This window comes from Crassostrea angulata, chromosome 4 (genome assembly GCF_025612915.1).
Source record: "Crassostrea angulata isolate pt1a10 chromosome 4, ASM2561291v2, whole genome shotgun sequence".
NCBI lineage: Eukaryota > Metazoa > Mollusca > Bivalvia > Ostreida > Ostreidae > Magallana > Magallana angulata.
Window position 1 is genome coordinate 28665174 of NC_069114.1, and position 19295 is coordinate 28684468.

General features: G+C 33.0%; 1 protein-coding gene across 6 annotated transcripts; it reads right to left on the bottom strand.

Annotated features, from left to right (window-relative positions):
• Positions 1–1208: 1208 nt before the first annotated feature.
• Positions 1209–16802, bottom strand: LOC128179437 (uncharacterized). Of its 6 annotated transcripts, none has more exons than XM_052846854.1 (3): positions 16668–16802; positions 2351–2500; positions 1209–2136 (listed from the first exon to the last, which is right to left on the bottom strand). In XM_052846854.1, the coding sequence occupies exons 2-3, from the start codon at positions 2386–2388 to the stop codon at positions 1464–1466; spliced, it is 711 nt and encodes a 236-aa protein (XP_052702814.1). In that variant the 5' UTR covers positions 2389–2500; positions 16668–16802; the 3' UTR covers positions 1209–1463. The 6 variants fall into 6 exon arrangements, with proteins under 6 accessions (XP_052702814.1, XP_052702813.1, XP_052702816.1 ...); XM_052846853.1 differs by having other exon boundaries at positions 2351–2497; positions 16668–16780; XM_052846856.1 differs by lacking the exon at positions 16668–16802 and adding an exon at positions 5147–5285 and having other exon boundaries at positions 2351–2497.
• Between the last annotated feature and the right edge of the window lie 2493 nt (positions 16803–19295).

A 19295-nucleotide genomic window follows, 5' to 3' on the forward strand; every position in this document is an offset into this window, starting at 1 on the left:
TTAAGTTATCATCTAGGTCCATCGAATTTCAGATTTTGGGGGAATTCAAATTTTGTATATATTCCATGCCTTACTTTAACTTATTCTCCTCACCAATTACCAAGAAAATATCAACCAAAAAGAATATTGGCGAAGTATCCCATTGTATTTTTCATCTAGAAATGTTTCATCTACGATTTTGAATCCATAACAATCTGGCAATTTTATACAATGTATTAAAATGGTCTCTAAGAGATCCAAGGTGGAATAAGATTTAGTAAAAAAAAATATTCAAAAATATTAGTTTTAAGATTTGAATATCATCCGGTATCTTTGAATGAGACTTTTTGGTCTCATAAAGATTACTATAGTCTATAAATTAAAAAAAAGATTGTATATTATAAATGTGTTTCTAATTCTTTTTCATACCATGAATATAAAATACCTATCTGGCTTGTTTTAGCATTTATCTGTAATCAAAACTAAGTATTCATTAACGAAAAAATCTGGGCTCTCAATAAAGTAGTTTGTTTTAAACAATAACAATTTCTCCATTTCGTCTTAAACAGAAATACATCGCCTTCTTAGAAAGATTAATGAAAGGCCTATCAAATAGATTGTGACGTCACTTAGATAAAATTGATCCATTTGCAAAGGGTATATTTGAGGGTAAAATTGTCAGAATTTTAAAGCATGGCTATTATTCATTATTTTGGTTGTAAAAATACGAAATTTTACTACCTAGAAGTAAACAAAATCTAGTTATTTAAATTTTTTACACACTGAACAGGGTAGCTTAGTAACATTAATATCTCACTGCTAGCACTGGAAAAACAAACGACGGTAAAACCTTTCACTAGCTTTTTCATCACTCTAAAATTCGCTCATTTTTAGCTTGTAATTTCTTTTCAAGACAGGGCCGATGGCTGTAAGTTTGATCTAGACTGACTGGTAATTAAGTTAGACTGATTCTTTCAGGAAGTCCTAAACCATGTGTCGCACTTAAAATCGGGTTTACCTCCATAAAAGACGCATTATTTCTGTGTTCTTGTTGCAGTTGACGATGGTATTATCATTAAAGGAAGTCCTTATTTCCTTTCCTCCTATCAAATGTAACACTTTTTGTCTGATGGTACACAGTTTCTGAATTCATTAACGCACCTGTTTTACAATACTCTAGCAAATTATTTAACGTTTTTAATCCAGTAAAAACTAAGAAGAAACGACCAAAAATAATTTTTATTATGATTTGTGCATGCTTTGAACAGTCTGATATAAATATATTTTTACAAAAAACAAAACAAATCTATAAGTGTAAATTGATATAACAATAGCTTTTTAACTCTTAAAGTCCAGTTTATGTCAAGAAGGAAAATATTGTTCAAAATTCAAAAACGTTCGTTAATAGTTAAATGATTAAAAAAATTTCTTTTGATAGCTGAAATTCAGAAAATGTTTTTGATCCAAATGCTTGAACCGTGTTTTCAGTCCTCTTCGTTTCCGCCTTTCGAAAAATCAGGAAAACTTTGCCTTTTGCCAACTAGACCACTAGCAAGGGAATCAAGGGTGCGTTTCCCCACCAGTCCGCTGGCTAATGAATCCATTGTCCTCTTTCCCACCAGCCCACTTGCTAAGGAATCCATCATACGCTTACCAACCAATCCACTTGCAAGGGAATCCATCATCCTTTTCTCCGCGGCAGGAAAATCTGGATAAGTGTTTGAATGATAGTCCATTTTCCTTTTCCCAACAAGCCCATCTGCAATAGAATCAAGTCGGCGTTTTCCAACCAGTCCGCTTGCAATGGAATCCAGACGACGTTTTCCAACCAGTCCGCTTGCAATGGAATCGAGCCGACGTTTTCCAACTAATCCGCTCGCGATGGAATCGAGTCGTCTTTTTCCAACTAATCCGCTCGCGATGGAATCGAGTCGTCTTTTTCCAACTAATCCGCTTGCGATGGTATCTAAGCGTCTTTTTCCAACTAAGCCACTAGCCACTGAGTCTAATCTCCTCTTTCCAATAAGCCCGGACGCAAGTCTGTCAAATTGTCGTTTTTCAACAAGCGTTTCGTCTTGATCTTGGTACAAGTTTTCGTCATATCTAAAACTTTTCTGACTCGCAATTGGTCCGATTGTGTAAACGACATAAATAATTCTGAAAAGAAAAGAAGACTGAATGGCAACACATCTTTTACAAAAATAAACAAAAGATCATTTTTAAATGGAAAGTCTAAAGAAATGAACTTTTATCGTATTCCTAATTCTTTTACAAAATAGAAAATTAGATACAATGATTTTGAAAAATAACAACATATTCACTCTGCACTTTTCTTTATTTTTTTTTAAGAAACATACATCAATGTACCTACGTTGTAAACAAAACTGCATTTGATTTTGTTGTCGCCATTTGAAGTCTTTTTTTGGAGTTCGAGTTCTGTCCTTTCTCTTGTATTCTCGAGTCTTTGTGTGTTGAAGTGAATTTCTCTTATTTCAAAATCAGATATCTGGTGTCATTTCTGCTAAAAATAAAAAAGTTAACAAATTACATCTATGAATACTTTAATAAAGATCACCGTATGCAGTATAACCAACATGTTCGCAGTACCTTCTCCTATGGTATCCGTGAGTGATGTAAGATACGAACAAATCTAAATATATTTATACCTATATGTACATTCAATCTCATTAACACCTTCCAATAGCGTCATTGGCAAATGTGCAGGTATCAAAATAGATGAACAGTCATTTGGTAAAACGTTAATCAGTAACTTTGGTGATCAAAATTATTAAGTCACAGTTCTTCTTCCTCCAACAGCATTGAAGATTCTCAAAGCCTAAATATGGAGTTGTTACAAATCAAATACTTATAATTAAAAAACGGTCTTTTCATTCCTTTTTTTTTTTTTTGGAATTAATAAATTGTTTACTAGTAAAAAGACTGTAATTTTCCATTATGATTGCCAAACACCTTTCGCAAAACTCCTTGTAGTTCTTCGTGTTATCAATACTAATTGAGGAGTGGATGTTTACCCTTTTAGGTCCACATTCTATAACTTATTACGATAGTAGCAAAAAGGCTTTAATTATTTATCGATGAGAGGTGAGAAAATTAGCAGATTGTTTCATATCCTATGAAACATGAAACTTTAATTTTCGCTAAAAACATATTTGGTACTTGAATCTTCCAACAAGAAATGAAGAGCGTAAATGACATCATTGATGTTTTTACCTTTCAGCAAACAAGACAAATAAGTATCAAGTGGGTTATGCTTATATTCTCATTCATTAACTGCGAATCTACATTTTGCGATATCACGTGAGTTTACTTCACGTAAAATATCATCGCCACTTATAAAAACGTGACCAAGGCCAGCTCAATATTAAAATTCATTCTACTCTCAATCATAGTACCGGATATCCTGACCAAAACGTTGCTTCGGGGATTTTTTCAAGTTGGCAAACATATTTTCCAGGGGTCACATAGTGTTATTGCACTTTTTATGCTTTTTCTTAAGTACCCTGAATATTAGTCGAAGAATGATTTATAGATTCTTTATTGGATGCGTGATTAGATTCCAGCTCATCTTCTATCCTTGTTGGTGAGTTTGATGTCCTTTAATCTTTATTATTAATAAATCTAATGAACATGAGACTCCTTTTTCTACACACCTCTCAAATACTTTCAAGGTCCTGGCTATCTTTTAGATATATTTTTACGTGATGTATTGTATTATACGTAAAATATATCAATGATGCAAATAAAAATTTCAAAATTGATAAATCCTTGCTTAATAAGATAAGAATCATTAAAATTCGTTGAAAACTGTCAATACTGTACGTTTGCCATTTACTTGAATTCAAAACTTCTGAAGAAATAATGGTTTAATGAATGAATTGTTCAAGGTTTATTGGTGCCCAACGTCAAATCATGTTCTGATAAAGCTACAAGAAAATCAAAATCAATTGTACAGAATAAGATAATTTCCTATACTATATTAGCTTAAGCAAAACTAAGTAAAAGAGCAGGGTACTGTGATTGTGATACAAACACATCTGCTCTGTTGCTTATTCAATAAACGAACATCAGATAAAATAACCATTATGTTTTGTTGGCATCGTATTATTTTTAGTGGATTATTTCATCGACGTAATTTTGGTGCCTTATTTACTTGCAAACACTGCAACCGATATTAATAACCATTAATCGTTTATTGGTCTTGTATTACATAATGAAGATACTTAAAGAAAATAAGCCGTGTGTTTATATCTGTCACGGAAAAGGCGAACAATGTTTTCCTTGAAAAGAAAATTCAGTTAGTTTTTGTTTTTTGGGGTTTTTTGTGGGGTTTTTTTAGGGGGGGTGGGTAATCTAAGAAAACAAGTCCTTTTCCTTTGTCAAATTACACAAGATAAGCTCACAGAACACATAGTGTTATTGCAAGCAAGAATAGTAATGTTGAAAAGAAAATTTGCTCAAATTTCCTTCAATATTTGTTGACATTTCTCTCTGAATCTTTTTCCTGGTGTAAATTGTCCATCCATTAAAGATTGCCACAGGCCATACAATTTATGGTCCAAAACAATCCAGGATTTGATTTGGGGTTTTTCGGAAGAGTACTTTATGAATAATAATAATAATCGGGTGTCAAAAGAAAGATTGCTCAGAAAAAATAAACAAAGGAAAGACAAATTTCCCTGTGAGCGATGACGGATGGATAAAAAAAATCTTTATTGGAAACTTTAATCAAATGAAAATTGACAGGTAATGTTATATGATTCTGCCGAAGGAAAACCAATACAGAGCAGCAAAAATGATGATGATCAAGCATCATACAATGTGATAAGTACATTTATATGCAACATGTATCTCATTGTGATTAAACTTTATCTGCGAAAAACATATTTTACTTAGATTGGGTTCATATACCCTTCAATAGAAATGACAAACCTTTTGAAATTGGAGTTTAATTTGCAATATGACCAAATGAAATTCATAGATCGCATTTTCTTTTTAAAATTATAAACTTACCATATTCTGCATATGAGTTAATCCTGTATCTAAATGGCTTGAAATTTTCAATTTGTCTGGTATTTAAAACTCCTGGTTTTATAATCGGAATAATTCAAACGCATGAAGTGAGATATTTTCATTGGACATGACTTACGTAATTAGCGGTTAGATCTGCCTGAGATGTGAGCACCAATCGTGGCGTTTGATGACATCTGTCACCTGATGTTTCCCGCGCTTATATCCCCGCTATATGCAAAGCAGATATTTGAACTCTTTTAAGGCCTACGTGTTAAGATTTGTCATGCGTGGTTTTGGATACAGGGAGTAGGATGAACCCAAAACTATGGTGATGTACCGACTTCATCTCATCAAAAGCTGATATTTATGTCTGCCTGTCTTAACATGGCTGATTTAAGTGATTATTGCTCCTCTCCATTCAGTTGATGCTTGTCCCGTTTCACTTAATGATACAGGCGTTATGGTTTGGTGTTCAAGTGTTGAGATGTTTAAGAGCAATTCATTTTATTGCACTTATTCATGCTTAAAGGGGGAAAGTAACCATTTTCGGTTATCACCAAAACAATTTTTTTTATTATCGCTGTCATTTGATATCAAGGAATGTTCTTACATTAAAAATATGAATGATTAGACTTCAAAACATGTGATTTTTAACACTAACAATATGTTGAATTACTGCAGGTTCTTATGTTGTGGTGTTGGAATGAAAGAAAGTTCTTTTATGAATGGATGTTTGGGGCAAATCAAATTAATCTATTATAACAAAAAAATGACGAAAAGTGGTTTATATTCCTGCTGCCAATACGAGAGCATAACGAGAACGAGGAATTGAATTCAATAAACATTAAACAGTGAATAGGACAGTTAGGTTCATATTTAATCCAGTTTTAATCTGATGTTTTCATCTAATATATTTGTACTTATTAAGACAACACATCTAAGTGCTTGTAAGAAACAATATTATGAGGATATTTAACAATATTAAGCAATTATAAACACACATTATTCTGTTTTGGAGTATTTTCTATGTTTGCATTTTCTTCTGCGTCTCTTAGAAATCCGATTGTGTTTAAAATGGTTTTAACAAAGTTTAAAACAGAAGTTGTCATCGAATATTTACTCAGCATACTTTAGATTACTGTTGCATACACGTTACCCAATTCCAAATATGGAAGTTACTACACCTTTATTAAAAGTCGAGCACTTTTAATGAAGATGAAAGTTTTGATTGATCGTGAAATAATCCACGCATAATGACCACTGGTTAAGTTAACTGGCCGTGTAAAAATTATTCATTAATGTACTTTGATAGACGTTTGTAATGCACCAAATACTGTTTTGGAAGAGTTGGCTCTTCCTTGTAAAATTGTCAAATCAAAATAGACGATAAAACGTACTTTCAACACAATTTTCACAATTGCCTGCAAATTTAAGGAGAGATTCAAAAAGAAATGTAAATTTGAAAAATAGATTACATGTACAATGTATTTGTTTACGGGATATAGTACTAGCAACCATTGCAGCAAAACTACAGTCCTTATATGATTCTTTATTCCAATGTTTGCTAGAATATACCCTATTTTTCACCAAAGAAAACATTTCATTGCTAAAATATATCATTTAATATACATGTTCTTGGTTTGATCATTAAAATTTACACTCGTTATCTTTAATTACAAAGTCAGACATATATACATAAATGGTTATACAAATGATTCGTTCAATGACGACGAGCCTCACCTACTCAAGCGCCTACCTGTCTTATCCGTAACTTACGATAAGTCTAGAAAATTGTATCACTCGGTATATTTCACACGTCTATCTCCATACTTGTTAAAAACAACAAAAGAAGTTTAAATTATATCATTAAAATTAAATTCTTCTCCTTGCTTCTCGAAAAAAAGAAGGATTGCCTTTAAAAGACTACACGAGGTATAATAGACTGTTTTGCCCCCCAAAATCAAAAGAATCAAAAGAGCTTTTAAAAAGTGCTGAATATTAATGTTAAAAAAAATAAATCACAGTGTGGATATGACATCATGAAGATCATTTAATTTTTAAAACTTAATATTTAGGTACAAATTTGAATGTCGCCCCCTTGTTTTTACTAAGAAAATCAGGCTTCTGAATTTTTATTCAATGTTGACTAATAACAAGAATTTCCTTGATGGATATTTTCTTTTTGATTTGTAACGAAAATATGTAATGCTACGATACTACTTAGACAGTAGTAAAAATGACGGCTTGTACTGAACCATATCAAATATAGTTCTTAGATTTTTATTTTTATTTATTTTTTTTTTGGGGGGGGGGGGGGGGGGGCTTGACATGGTCCACGATATTCATTCCGTCATATTACATGCATTATTATAAAGCAATTATTATAAAGCACGTTCCAGGTTTTTTTGTTAACACGAGGCAACAGGGCACGTGACAACATTAGTGAGTTCAATTCGGTTGGGGTTTCGTTTCTGAGCCTATCACACAACACTATGAACAGGATAATTATTCATAGTTTTCTACCATCTCAATGGTTTCCTTGTGATTACAACACAGAGAAAATTGCTAAACCTTAACGGTATAGGTCAACCGTGACGTCAATCTAGACATAGTACCAGTATGTTGTTTTGTCATTTCTAAGGATTTTTTTCTTCATTTTTTACAAATGTTAGGTATGTACAAGTATTTGGTAGTAAAAAATTTTCAGCTTTATATGTCGAAGTCTAGCTGATATACGCTAGGTAACCAAATAGCTTTAAAGCCAGAAATATCTATATGGGTCGTAGTAACAAAGCAAGGTTTTTATAGATTGAACGTTATATCTTCTTTCATTCGGTATTTTGTGGATGGTCGACTTGTAGCAATGTTCGGAATTAGCAGTCATCAAAAATAGAAAAAAGTTTGATCATGGCTTTTAACTTTAAAGCTTATGATATTTTAAATATGATTAAAGAACTAAATTGGATGTTAATATTCTTCCCGCGGGTAAACAATCGGTGTCAAACAATTTCTCGGGTGTCTGTTAATGAAGCACTGGGATCTAGCTGTGTGTAAAGCGCTCTGTAGAACCGGACGCGTTCCGTTCCAAGTACAATCAATTTTCGCTGCCTTTGATAGTTCGCTGTGGTGTCTGTGATATATTACAACGCCGGCTTTTTATCGCATCACTAAAGGGAATCCAGTATAGTACATTCCTACATCCGATTCTTCACGGCTCCTCGGGACTGATCTGGGATTTTTGCACATTGACAATTCTTTGGAAGACCTTCGGGACACCTTAGGTATTTCTGAAGGATTATGGTGCCCCGCTCCCTTTTTCATTCATATGAATTTCAATTTACAGAGATTATCCGAGACTGATTCGAAAAGGTCACGCTTTATTTCGTTCTTCCGTTCTTGACATTCATAATAAAATCCTAAATGTGATTTTAATGAGATAAAAAGATAATGTAGTTAGGAAAGAGAATAATTATTTTCTAAAAGACAATGAAAGTTGTGTGTCAAGGTTTTAAAGGATTTGTGTTGTCCAAGTTCATAATTCATTTCATTAAAAATAATTTGAAGCCCATAAAATATGGTTCTACTCTAATTCCGTAATATCGTGTGATTTATTTGGTATTATTAAAGTTACGACAGATTTGTAAGGGCAAAGTAATTTGAAGGTGATCACCATTTCCTCCTGATCAGCCAAAATAACATTTAGTGCTTAAATGTAATTATTGTTATGAAGAAAATAATACTCGCAATTTCTGTCAATTAAGAAAATTGTTGATATCATATCCATTGGTATTTAAGACATTAAATAAAGATAAATATACAGATAAGTGATATGGCATAGACGATACATCAAAATCGAGTTTTAAAAACCACTAAGGTATCCAAAATACTTTCAGAATTACAAATCACCAAGAAGAACCAGAACACACTGAAATACAGTTATGGGATTAATGCACCAATTTTTATTTCTTTTATCGCCCCCCGTGGGGCTATCGTGTCTTAGATGAAACCTCTTCCCATCAATCAAAAACATGCGCTATTTCATAGTTATAAAGGAAATAGTTTTTTTTTTTAAAGAAAAAATAAATAAAATGAAGGAAGGAAGAAAATTGGAGATGTCTTTTATCTGTTACAAAAATATACGAAAATCAAAAGCAAAAACTAAACAACAACAACAACACGTCTGGACAATGGAAATGGTGGTCAGTTTACCTGGTCTGATTTCACCAGACACAAAGATGAAAGTACCCGTGCCAAAGCAAATAAACTAAGCAGTCAGTGAAAGACACGCGATTTCAGGACACAGAGTCCGCAACAACCTTTGGATCGGTATGTACATGCTCGTACTTGTCTCACTTCTTTGGTATACTACTTGTTTAGAAATCAGTGGAAGGAGAAAGTCGGTTAAAGTAGGAAAGTCGGTCCTGGGTCGTCTAGATTTGTGTTCTGAAAGCTGTGTAACAATTCATAATTCAGCAGTATACCTTTTAGATTTTTCCCCTTAAAACACTTTAACTCCTTAAATATGCATGACAAGATCTGAGTTAGTTGTATCCTGTAGGGAACGCTAGAGACTTTTTACTATCATTTATCTTGCATCGTGTTCTCTAACAAGGGTCATAAAGGGTAACAATGATTTTGCAAAAAGGAAGGAACATCTTCGACAAAACTGAATATTAACTGACTCTGACGGGGTGATGATAGAAGTCTGAAATGACTCTCTCTCTCTCTCTCTCTGTGCCATGATTTCTGTGAAATTGCTTGTAGTGAGAGTTTTGAGACGGGTAACATTTTCCGAATTTTATAATTTGATAAATCGCAGACAATACAGAATAAAACATTTACATTTAATGTTATTTATATTACGGCAAAGTTAACGTTTTCGTAATTTTATTCAAATTGTGTTTAAATGAAACTTAAATTACAAAGTGACATTGACTGACATAACTTAAATACCCGGTATATTTTAAAAGCCTTTTTTAATGAAACTGAATTTTGGTCCCAATCAATCCATATTTATAGAAGAAATGCCGGACAGTAAAGGATTTCATTTATTTGGGTTGTTTTTGTTATTTTATTGTAGAAAAAACGAAACACATGATATTTTCTCACTTAAAGTCAGACGACACGTTCCTCGAGCATCTTTTTTGTGTCTCCTCGTAATGAAGAGTTCCAATAAAAATTATTATTCTTATAATGATTTTTAAAATGAGTAAGATTTACTTGCCTAGATGGCCAGGTGGTTAGAGCCGTGGCCGCTCACTGCTAGGAGTGTAGGTTCTAGAGGTTGTGAGTTCAAAGCCCTGCCCAATACAGTGAATTTCGCTGTGCTGTATTATTTATTTATTTTTATACCAGCAATATAAGTGTATTTTTAAGAAGATTTTATAGGAAATTGCATTTTCTAGAATTTTGCAGAAATGCCTGATAAGGTATCCTAAATTTTTGCAAGAAAGCTTGTCAGAGTGGAAGTAAACCATTAACAAATTCCTGGAAAATGATAAATAAAATTGAGGAACGTGTCGTCTGACCTTAATTTTCATAACTTACCAACTGGAAGTACATGACGTCACAAATGACATTAGTTTTGTAATAAATTAAAATTAGATAATCTTTGTACTTTTCTTTATTAAGCTGTTCCTTTTTGAGTCAGAGAGCGCAGCTTTTAACAAACAAAACATTTTTCTGTCAACTATTACGTGTAGGTTTTGGAAAAACCTTTTTTAAGAAAAGAGATATTTGTCTGGTAAACTTGAGTTCAATGTTTTCTTGACAAAAATGTTGCTAAAAGATGATAAGCACTTTAATGAAGTAAAATTTATTATTGCATTGATATCAAAATAAGGGAATATATCAAATAGATAAACTTTAACAGAATATTTATGCTTACTGCCTCCCTACATTAAACTTATGCTTGAAAGTGTTACGACTTCGTCTTATTTTTTTTTAACTAAAAAAAAATTTATATTCATAAAGCCTGGGAATCTCAGTCAGTATGAATTCTTAATGCAATGAAAATCAATATTTTTGTCAAGTGCTGATGATCTTGGAACCAAATCAAAACAGTCATTGAAAGAAACCAATGTTTCAAACGCTTTGCAATAATTCGATTTGATTATTGCTGATCAACAAAATCTTCTGACCATTGAAAACCGGTCATAACGTACAAATTACAACAGTCCCACTTGCCAGGATAAAAAAATCTGTCTCTCAGACCATCGCTTAAGATGTCTTTTTTGACAACCGGTATTTGATATACAACTCCAATTGTTAGCCGTATTTCGATTCTTTCACTGTATCACTTTGTTATCAGCGGAATGAATATTTCATTATAGATTTGTTCATCTACACTTTAAAACCAGTGAAGGGCCCACCATCTTCATCACTTGTCTTTTTGGCGGGTAATTACCGCAGACGACACAGAATCTAACTGGATTCCCGCTAATGAATTGATTGCAGGCTGACAGAATAAAGAAGTGGCTTTCAAATTTTAAGCCTCGTCTAGTCGTGCAATCTTCGCTTCCTTTAAAAGGATTTTTTTTTCATATTAGAGTCCGTTACGCGTTCGATTCATATTCTGGTTGTTATCAGCTATTTATGGTAATTGTTTAGATTCAGACAAGAGCGTCGATATTTGAATGGTGATAGTGTGTGACAAACAGATCATGAAACATTAGTACTTGTATGTACACTGTAATACAATAGCAAAAGAAGTACTTTTTGTAACATAAAATTGGTGGTTTTCTCTGAATCGGCTGTGAACCAGCAAGTATTAATTTCTTCACCGACGTTTATTTGTTGGGGTTTTTTTCCTATTTACATTACAAAGAGAATACTTGCTTTTAGGTATATTTTATTCTTCCTGAAAAGCGTGTGTCAGTGATTGAATTCATGCAACTCGATTATGCCTATATTCTGTCTCAATTAGTTCAATGTCTTTTATTCGAAAGGCCGTTCTCTGGAAATTGCAATACCTCAGCGGAGTTATTAATTCATTACTTGGTTAATTAGTCGCGTTTTTAACAACGTGCCTAATAGCGACCTTTGTTTTTCAAACCATGTTTGGAAAATGTGTATTTATGCAATGCAACATTCAGTAACATAAAATTCCAGTCTGTTGAACTTTGACAATGTTAAATGTTTGTGATTTCACAGACAATTGTTTATACAGGTTTGTCTTAATTGCTTTCATACCTCTTTAAAACAGAATGTCGCCATTAAGCAAGTTGCGACTGTAAAATCATATCGTGGAACTCTTGCATAGATAGTTCTGATAATTTCTAATGAAAATGTTATATAGTTTGCTTTCAACAGCATTTCAGCACCAACGAGATGTTAAAGAACAATGGAGTTGTTGGAATGGGAAAACACATGATATAAATATGAAAATATACACTTCTTTCAATTTCGCTCCTTTGCCCTTGTCGCCAGCAGGCAAATTTTAGATTGGGCGAATTCAAGACGGGACGAAACCGCTTAATGTAACTGTAAAAGGGCAAATATCACAAGGGGTGAAAATGCATATATATATGCAACACAGGCTACAGGCGGATTCGAACTCGTGGTCTGCAGTTGACATGATTGATACTTTAACCACTGAGTTGTCATGATATTCATCAAAATCGATTGATACAAAGAAGTCAACAAAACATTTTAATCGCAATTTTTATGACTTAGCGTCATAAAAAGAAGTGAGTAACATGTACCTCCAATCTCTGAAATATCTTCTTCAAAAGTTGTATCTTAAATCTCTAATAAGTTTGGACATATTTGAAGAATCTTTCACCTATCGCAAATGATTAGAATTCAAAAGTTAAAAAAAAATTAACTGCTCGCATTTAATGGTAGTCTGAACAAATCCCATTTCGTTAATTAATAATTGACTGTTTGATTTGTACAACACTTAAGTCGGTTGGGTCCCTTATCTCTTTTGAATTGTTATGCCTTTTATCTTCGAACTACAATATACAAATCAATCCTGTTTTAATTTACAACATTAAAATTTATATCGAAAGCCGAAGCACTTTAGGATAGTTCAAAGTAATGTTTGAACCAAAACAAATGACAACGCGACATTGCTTTTTCTGAATTACGATGTGCTTCATTCTTCCATACTTGATATGGCAAAAAATGGTACTTTTAAAAGGAGAGTGCATATTTGAATGTCATCAATAATTCACTATCAAACATTTTAAGTTACAGTACGGAAACACTTTCTATTCCTCCGTGTAAAAATATAAAGTCTCTTATAAGGGTTTAACTTTTCGTCAGTTTTAACTTAAAATATTATGGTTTAAGTTTCTAATTAAGTTGTAGAGTTCAACATAGTGCAACACAAAAAGGCACCCTACTCTAGTGCAGATATCTGAACAGAGTTAAGCTTGACTCATCTCATCTGTTTTTGGTATCCTTCCGAGGGGTTTACGCATTGGTTAAACATGTAATACTAAAGTATATGATACCATTATATTTAGCTTTATACCTTCCATTGTTTTTGGCGGGTTTTTTTCTAACAGGAATTCTGATTTTTTTTCTACAAATAACATTATACATGTAATTTGAACAATAAATGAATTTGCTAAATATTCTGAAATAAACAGATAGAAAGATTTACTATAATTGAAAACTTATTGAGGTGTTTGTTCCATAAAACGGCAATTTATATCAAATATTTTCCTATGTTTTTATTTCGATTTCGTTTTGAGTACGAAATTTTACAAAAAGAAAATCAAAGAAATTTCAAAACTAAACTTTTAAAAGAGAAATAATAAGACATTTCGAAAATAGAATATTCTGGATTATTCATAATGAACCTCTTGGGATACAATTGGCGGATTGCAAAATCACCTTATGAATGGTCGTCTGCATATTTGTTTTCGAAAAGACATTGATCATGCGCCAAATAGGACAGCATTTGCTGTTATCATACTTTCATGTTAAATACTGAAATCTGATTGGTTTAGATGCAGTTGGTAACACGTTCTATTACCCTCAGCGTTAGCAACTCGCTTGGCAACGGGTAACACAACGAATTGTTACATGCGCGTAAATTATGCGCGTACGGTTCGCCGTAGAATTCACTTCATTTCTTATATGAAAGAGTAAAATTTTCTTTAAAAATAAGACATTCGGTATAATAAAATAAAAAGTGCCTGTTTGGGATGATAACTGTTGAAATTGACAACCCTCGAAAACCATTGTCAACCGACGCGAAACGGAGGTTGACAATGATTTTCTTGTTGTGTCAATTTTAACAGTTACCCTCCCAAATAGGCACTATTTATTATTATTATACTTTTATGTTAAATACTGAAATCTGATTGGTTTAGACGCAGTTGATAAATGTGTTGCTAACGCTGAGGGTAATAGAACGGATTATCAACTGCGTCTAAACCAATCAGATTTCAGTATTTTTAAAACATGAAAGTATAATAATTTCAATTGTTACTCTCCCAAACAGGCACTATTTATATACTGTATTAGTTTGCATTTGAGTCAAGTCCTGGCCTCGAGAGTTTGAGACACTCAAGGGAATTGAGTTCGTTTTCAAAAAGCTGTGTCTTAATAATTAGAACAACTGTATGTTTAATTCTTTTTTTAAAAAAGTTAACCAAAGCCAAAATTAAAAATCGATTAAAACAACACTCGTCTTGATGGATTTCAATTTAATTACAATCGTGTTTATATGACTCTTAATGGCAACGCACACCTTGAATGTCAAAAGGTTCACATCTTGTCGCAAACAAAAATCAAATGGGTGTTATTTAGTTGAAACGAAATAAATAAAACACAAGAATACAAAAGATGTAAATAGATTACATCCATTGTTGTAAATCGATATGATCACGCTCAAGTTTTGACAAAAGATAAATATTTTACTTCTACAAGTGATGTAATATCTAGAGAAATAAAACATTAAAACACAGCAAAACCGTGTTACGTAACACCTGGGACGTCCATTTATGCAACAGAAAATCCTTGTGGCCGATATCCGTTTTACCTTTGTTAAAAAGGTTTACCATATAAATGTTATTTTATTACCTTTGTTTCATATTTTGCCACAACTTCACAAGCATACGTTAGACACCAAAAAGGATATCAAAACAAGAACATTAGATAATTTATTGTTCCTTCAATTCAGAGAAGGGATGATATTGAAAATAAAGAGGAATGACCTGTAATTGTGCGACTTTGAGTGGAACAATTAGTCTGACTAGAAGACCTTTAATGGAAGATCAGGCGACAATTTAAAACACAAGTTTCCTGAGATTCACTCAAAACGTAAAAAAAAAATGTATATACAATGTATAGCATTTCGACATTTAGACTCCAGATAAAAGTGTTGATTTCATTTACTAACAGCCTCATCGGGATAATTTTGTTTATACACCAATTATTAGCGGCGGCAAATAAGTTTCGATGCAGATTTGGTGTAGATTAATTTAATCAAGAATAAAAATATAGCTGCACATGTCATTGGTAGCATGGAGGAAAGGTGTGTACGTGAAATTTTGTTTAAATATGATGATAGTAATAAAAGTTGTAAATGAAAAAACGCAGTAGAGGAGGGTTTTCTTTATAACAGTTTAGATAATTTCAAGCAGAAATCGCAAACAGAATTATCATGATTATTAATGTTCAAAAGCACATCTATGCTTAAATCCACTGGGGGAGGTTAAAGTGGTTCAATAATAGTCATCTGTGAAAACAGCTTTTAAAAGATAAATTGCGTGAAACGAAACTTATATTTAACAAAATGAATCGTGAAGCCAGAACCATTTATTTCAACAGTGACAAAATAAATGACTTTTTAGTTTTGATAAAACAGTCTATATAATTAAACAAAGCGACTTTATATTTTTATTTTTTATTTTTTGTTGGTCTCTCCTAACTCCGCATGCTCATTTTGTGTTGATAATATTTCATTGTTGTTCCTAAACAGACTTCTGTGACGTAATTAGCAACAAATGTAGGATATTGGGACCACACATGCACCGGGGCACACATCTTGCCCGATCTGGTTTCAAAGCTAGCGTTTATCCGTTTGATTCATCGCCTAGCGCAAGACTGGTGGACAAGCATCGGTTATGTCTTTCATATTAGTTGTCAGATAAAAATCATAAAAGTCAATTGTATCGTAACATTTAGTAGAAACGCTAGAGGTGCTAGACAGTATCATTATCCCCAGAAGCAAATAAATTGTCAAAAAACAGCTAGCCATTACGTGTAATCCTCCATTATTGGTCGACCTTTGAGTAAACGGCCCGTATCATGTTTCTACAATGTCGACGTTGTGAGTACTTTTAATAGTCCCCTAGCAGATAGTTATTTATTTATTTTTTTCGAAAATACTTGGTCCGATGAAGCAAGATTACAACTGAAAAAATTGTAATTTTCCAGATAGGCCGCCTGCTTATTTAATAAATGTTATGTCAGTATCAATAGTGACGCAATATGAACGTGTTTTTTTCATATTTTAAAAAATATGTATACAAAACCTTTAATAAAATTTACAAGTCGAAGAATTCAACTGGTTCTAAATCATTAGAATATAAACCTAACAAATATTTCAATCAGATTTTCAATCTCTAAAAGTACCTAGAAGTTTACTTAAATAATGAAGTTTTCATTGAAGCAAGTACATACTATAAAAAGCTTACCTTCCGAGGCCGATCTTGCTGGAGAGTTCCACTGATTTTGCTCGCAATAATTAGCGGTTCCTTGTCTTCATTTAAACTCTCCGGCATTGGCTAGATTAATTTTAATCAATGTTAGAGTAGCGCTTTAAATGTTATTACGAATATCGCTAAGGATCAATCGCAATCGATCTTGCGATCTGCAGCCTTGTCACAACATCGCATCCTTAACCTATTAAAAATAACAAAGAAAAAGGATGATGAATAATTAAACGATAGCTGAGAGTTTTTTTATTCCCATCATTTTATTTCTTATTTCAAATTCATCTATATCGATAAAAGATGACGGGCATTAATATCAAATAAGGATGAGGTGGGAGAGATTCGATGGTCGTTTGTCATTGCGATTGTCCCATATACGTCCTGACACAGGGTGATTCCCCTTGATTTACGACCGACAATTCATGTCTTCTATGAGGAATCTTTGTAACCTAAGTGTCAACAGACAATAATTTACCCGAAAAAACGTGCACATGCTTCCGGTGTCGCTAAGCAATCATTTAACTTTCTGCAGAATGTATCACATCTAGGACTCGCAGACATTTAACCTATGACAAGGAACATCAAAATATTGTAACATTTTGGAAACCTTGACATTTTTAAGTCTTTCTGTATAGTTCAAAGTTACAATACCCCTTAAGCATCATAATGAAATCTAAGATTTGTGTTGTTTTGTTTTTGTTTTTTTTTTCAAAATGGCCCATTTACAAACTGGGCAAAATACCAAATGCAATGAAGTACAGAGGACATCTTCATATTCAGTAAATCACAGAAATAAATTTTATGGAACAAAAATGACTGGTATTGAAAGAGTAAACGGTGATATATGAAGTTGTTTCGAAAGTTAACAGATTATGCATTTTTTTTAGCTTAAAAAAAGTTTGAATTATTGTAGTTTAAATAGTAACCCATGGTTCTAGCACAAGGGCTTCTTTTTTCATATTTTTTTCTATACATGTATATTATACAAATAAAAAGGTTTTGAATGTTCGGTAGTGATTTTTTGGTGTTATATTTTACACCTATTTAGTTTGATTACTGAAAGTGCAAGGTGATTTTGAGCTGATGTTTTTGCAATTTGTAATAGAAAAAGAGATATGTGGGTGAGGAAAAAACCACATCATGGTTCTATATAGTATAGTATGATCAGTGAACATACCAGCTGAACTACACGTGGGAAAAAAAACCAGTTCAGGATCGGGGTTTGGTTCGGGGAGTTCGGATCGGAGTCGGCCATGAAACTGTCCTGAATGATGTATGCGTCTCCTACCACCATGTAATGAAGAATCGACAAAATAATTGAACAGACCAGGACTCCAACAAATGGTGTTCTTCTTAATCAAGCCCGTTCCCAAGAGACAGACTAATTATCTCTAAGATCCCGCGCACAAACAGTGTTTCAAAGTCTTTGTGGAGAACCTGGTGGATGTTATTAGGTATACTATTGCAATTCTCGGAATTTCAAATGAGACTTCAAACAAACGACTTGTCGCCTTGTTAGCATTTGATATATTCTAATATTAGAAATGTGTGTAGAAGTTATCGTTTTTGACAATGTCATTTCTTTTTGCTTTCTTTTCTTTTTCATTATTCTTGTTTTTTGTTTTGTTTTTTTTTGTTTTTTTTGTTTTTTGTTTTTTTTTGGGGGGGGGGGGGGGTTGTAATGAATTGCTTGAACACTCAGGTAAGTAAGTGTATAATTCTGTTCAACAATAATATTCAATTATTCCAGATGTTATTTTAGTTCTAATAAACCAGCGTCGTTTTATTTCACCCGAGCTAAAAGCTGAAATGAAAATTTCAGTCACATTTTGCCAGGCGTTCGTCTATGCATCGATGTTGTACGTAAACTTTTACATTTCCTACTCTTTTTCATAATCACTCTGCTTATTTTAACCGAACTTGGCACAAATTTAAATCATTCCTTGGGTGCGGGCTTACCAGTTTGTTCGAATGAAAGACTAGTCATCTTCCAATCGGGCTTCAAGGGTTTTGATCACGTGACCGACCAGGTGGATATCTCGGTGAACTTTTTCACTTGCTGTTAATTTCTTAAATGAAAATATGGTGGGTGCATGTTTTTTAACCTTTTGCAAGAACCACGTGGTCTGAAAGATACAAACTGTTACGAAAGCTTCCTGATATTTTGTAACTATAACCACCATGGGTCACCAAGGGGCTTTTATAGGGGTTCAGTACTCAAAACTGATATAGATATGCACTATTTTGAAAAAAAACACGAAGCCTATAATTTGTGAAATTTATATAGAATCTAGCCAATAGACAGATTTTTGAAGTTGTGTCGTTATCAAAAAAGATTCTTCAGAAGCTAGGAGTGATTAACAAAATGTCACAACCTGACTATAACGTAATATTAGAACGAACGCAAAAATAAAGTTGAAGTGTTGTATTTCGATGAATGGCCTAATCAAAAACAGAATAGTGAATATTTCCTCTCTTTCTTACAATAAGCACCCGTACTGTTTTGTTACTCAGAACTGTCCAGAGTTAAAAGATTTATTTCTTTGATGGCGGAAAGTTCAGTACGTCTAAATCACGTACGGGAATCTCTACGGCGGAACTCAAACTGAC